Genomic DNA, 3,571 nt, shown 5'->3' with positions numbered 1-3,571 from the left:
TTCACTCACCTCAACGGTCACACTTTAAAACATAATCATATTAACGTAGTTCCACCCTCCTGTTCAATCTCTACCCAGAGTTATCGTTCCTTACACTCACTTACACCTCTGTAAACGTCTCGAGGGTTTTACAAGATTATTGTAAAATGGCACATATGCTCAAATAAAGTATGGTTTTGACTTCAGTTACAAAACTATACGTAAATAAATAAATATCGAGCAGATGTCAAGTTTTTTTGTGACACAAGAAGCATTGATTTGGGTTGAAACGTAGATATTGGGTAGTTCTATTGCACCAGGCCTATACATAGACCTGTACATGAAGAATATATACTAATGGAAAAAATATACAAATAGTTGCTTGTCCTACATTTTCGACATATTTTATAAAATAACTTTGTTTTCATTAAATTAATTTATATCAAGTCCATTACGCGATAGATTTCCTTTATTTTTCACAAACATTTTGAATATTTTTTAAAGAAACAGTTTCATGAAATCATATTGAATAGTATTATATCGTTTTATACGGTTTTGTGAAATTTTGATAATTACATGCTGTGTAAGGAAAATTTCAAACTGGCGTTGATAACAGGTATAATGTGTGCTAATTGACCAAAAAAAAAAAAAAAAAAAAAAAAAAAAAAATACATAATAATACCGCAACTTGCTTATTCTATCATTTTTAATTGTTCCTAAGATATATTATTTGAAAAATCAACAATCAAATATAAGATTGAACCTATGATTCTAGAGGGGTGGAGTTACCTTAAAAATACGTAACATATGATATTAATAATAATGATACACGTGTACCTCATCTATCCCAATATTTCCAAACCTCGCGCAGCCCTTTGATATGTATTCTTCTGAACCATGTCTTGTATGTAAAAAATTGTAGAACAAGTGGTTGGCACGAAAATTTATGTTTTGCAGCAAATGGGTTAATATTTTACTCGAAATGACTTTGTATGTATTACCCAATAGATTTTAACCGGAAGTTAATTCAGACGATTCCAAAAAAAATCACATGACGAGGAGGTGCATCATAATTTACAAGGATAGAATGCTGTAGATCTTGTGACACGGGAAAAACTCAATGATTATGCCGGGTCCGGAAGAAAATGGTGTTCGGAGCACGGGGGGTCAGGTGGACGGTAAGACAAGGCAGGAAAGAGAGAGAGAGAGGAGAGGGTGAAGTTGAAGTGGCGGATCTAAATAAGAAAATAGTAGTCTACTAGATGTCAATGACTATGTACTCGTTCGTTCACCATGTGAAATGCATGTACCTTATTCTGAACATTGAACTAGGGAATTTTTTTTATAGAATTTATGCATGTAATAAAAGTTGTTAATCTCAAAATTGGCATATATAGTGAGTAACTCTGACCAAGAGTTTTAGCCTCCATGTCTGTGTAGAATATTCAACTCATTAAAGGTGGCCAGACAGAGGAGGAAGAAGAGTTAGATGCACTGATTTATCTATTCTTAGTGAAACAGTATGGGGTTATTCTCTGCTAATATTACAAAACTGAAATATATGACTTGTTGGACGAACAGTTATATCTTTTCAAAGTGACCTTATCTGAAATACTTTTACTGAGCACTTTTTACGTTAATGGTTTATTACATTAGACAGCATATTACGTTGGAATTTTAAAGCACAAAACCATTTCTTAACAAATCTATAATATAAAATAGACCTCTTGTTCGAAGATGCCGTGACTCAGTATTATGTTGTAAAAATTCAGACAAAAACGGAATAAACTCCTAATTATTTAATAGTAGTTCAAGACAATCAGCCATTTGCACGTAAATTACCAAGGTGTCCTTGTCTGTTAGATGATCAGAGACGCTTGGCTGATCACACTTTGACAGATCTAACATTGAAGATTGATATCAAAGCCAGTGATAAACTGTCAAGTAATGTTTATCTAGAAATTGTACTCGTAATATTTTCTTTTTATTTCATATTTTGATAATCGAAAAAATGATAATTTCTCAACCGCATGTGTGATTTACCATTGTGTGATTACTTTCGCTATTAAAATTCTATTTATGGACAGCTTTGGTACCAAACATAATTTGGATGAAATTTATCCTAGCAATGTTAAAACAGCTCGGGTAAGGATTTGGATAGAGTTAGGTGACAAAGGCAGTATTCAGCAATTTAAAATTCATCCCATTTATAATTTTGACATATAGCTTGGGTGTAATTAGATCTCGTTCATAAGTACAGTGTTACCTCGTTTTATCGCCAGCTTTTGTCCCAGCCTATGTTGGTGTTATATCGAGGGTGGCATTATAAAGAGTTAATGGTCATTTTAGTTCATTGATCAGTTTATTAAATTATCGTCTTTTTATTGTCCACCTAAGACAAGATATGTAAATACATGAAATTGTTTTGCTTTACATTTCAAAACTTTGTTAAAAAGTGCGTATTCTGCGATTGTACATTTGCAAAACACGCAACTATATCTACAATAGTTTCATGGTTTCATGGTAGGAATAGGTTGAGCGGTTGACATAACTTGACAAACACATGTAACAGCAGTAACTTTTTTTCTGGAACACAGAAATATGACATCACACACATAGATACACACAAAAGTCACATGGTACACAAAATATACAGCATCTTATCGTATAGAGATTTGCTAGTGTGCAAACAAACATCAGCAGAAATTTGCAACCAATAGTAGTTTCGTTTCTCAGTTGTTCATGCGTAGACAATGCTACTGGACAATTTCAGAGACAATTTTTAATTGAGTATGTTAAAATTATTATAAATCGCAATTACCTGTTTTCATGACTTGTACTAAATTTAGTTTCACTGATTCACTGGAGCAGACCAATTATGTATACTGTATAGGGGAATAATTTCATGGCCAATGCTTATATACAGCTCATGGATGTAGTTGTTAGGGATCTTTAACGTGCCAATGCCTGCCGTGGCATGGAACCTTCGTTTTTAAAGTCATATCCGGAAGACCTGTGATTCTCACTTCTAATGGCTGAGCATTTGGCGAAGGAGCAATCACTACTTATGTTTACATTTTAGGTTTAATGTGGCCATAGCACGAGTGGGGCTCAAATTCCCCCCTCCCCCCTCCCCCCCCCCCCCCCCCCCCCCCCAGTTATGGTTACAAAGCAAATGTTCTACCTGGCACTGGTCTAGATTGTTAGTGAATCCGACATGTGAATAAAAGTAGATGGAAATACGAAAGTAAAACTAGCACCTCTTTGGCTATATGAATCATCAAACTATAAGATCTCCTAAAATATCGAATTTAACCTTCTCATTCAAAACCCTGTAACTGCTGTGTACAAACAATAAACATAGAATTGTATTTAATAAACTTCTAGGTTTATCAATCGTAAACTATACTCTCTGAAGTCAAGTGTAAACCAGTGATTAAAGGCAGTTTCCTAAACGATATAGTTGTACCTTTAACTATGTTTCAGAACTCTAAACTGTTAAACATAGCAATCTGATAAATTTACTTTCATGAATAGTAAACTATGATTAACATGTGTAAGATATTGTTGATTATCGTATTTGATATTTAAC

At 33.7% G+C, this 3,571-nt stretch overlaps 1 protein-coding gene across 2 annotated transcripts in view; it reads left to right on the top strand.

Moving 5' to 3' along the window:
* Nucleotides 1-992: 992 nt before the first annotated feature.
* Nucleotides 993-3,571, top strand: part of LOC125675869 (maestro heat-like repeat-containing protein family member 1) — a 93,333-nt gene continuing 90,754 nt past the window's right edge. The window contains exon 1 of one of the 2 annotated variants that reach the window (XM_056164921.1): nucleotides 993-1,157. In XM_056164921.1, coding sequence (XP_056020896.1) covers nucleotides 1,100-1,157 — 58 coding nt within the window. In that variant the 5' untranslated portion in view covers nucleotides 993-1,099. The remainder of the gene's footprint in view (nucleotides 1,158-3,571) is intronic. The other variant, XM_056164924.1, reaches the window with a different exon arrangement.

Source organism: Ostrea edulis, chromosome 1 (genome assembly GCF_947568905.1).
Source record: "Ostrea edulis chromosome 1, xbOstEdul1.1, whole genome shotgun sequence".
In the NCBI taxonomy this organism is placed as follows: domain Eukaryota; kingdom Metazoa; phylum Mollusca; class Bivalvia; order Ostreida; family Ostreidae; genus Ostrea; species Ostrea edulis.
This window is presented reverse-complemented; position numbering and strand designations above follow the sequence as displayed.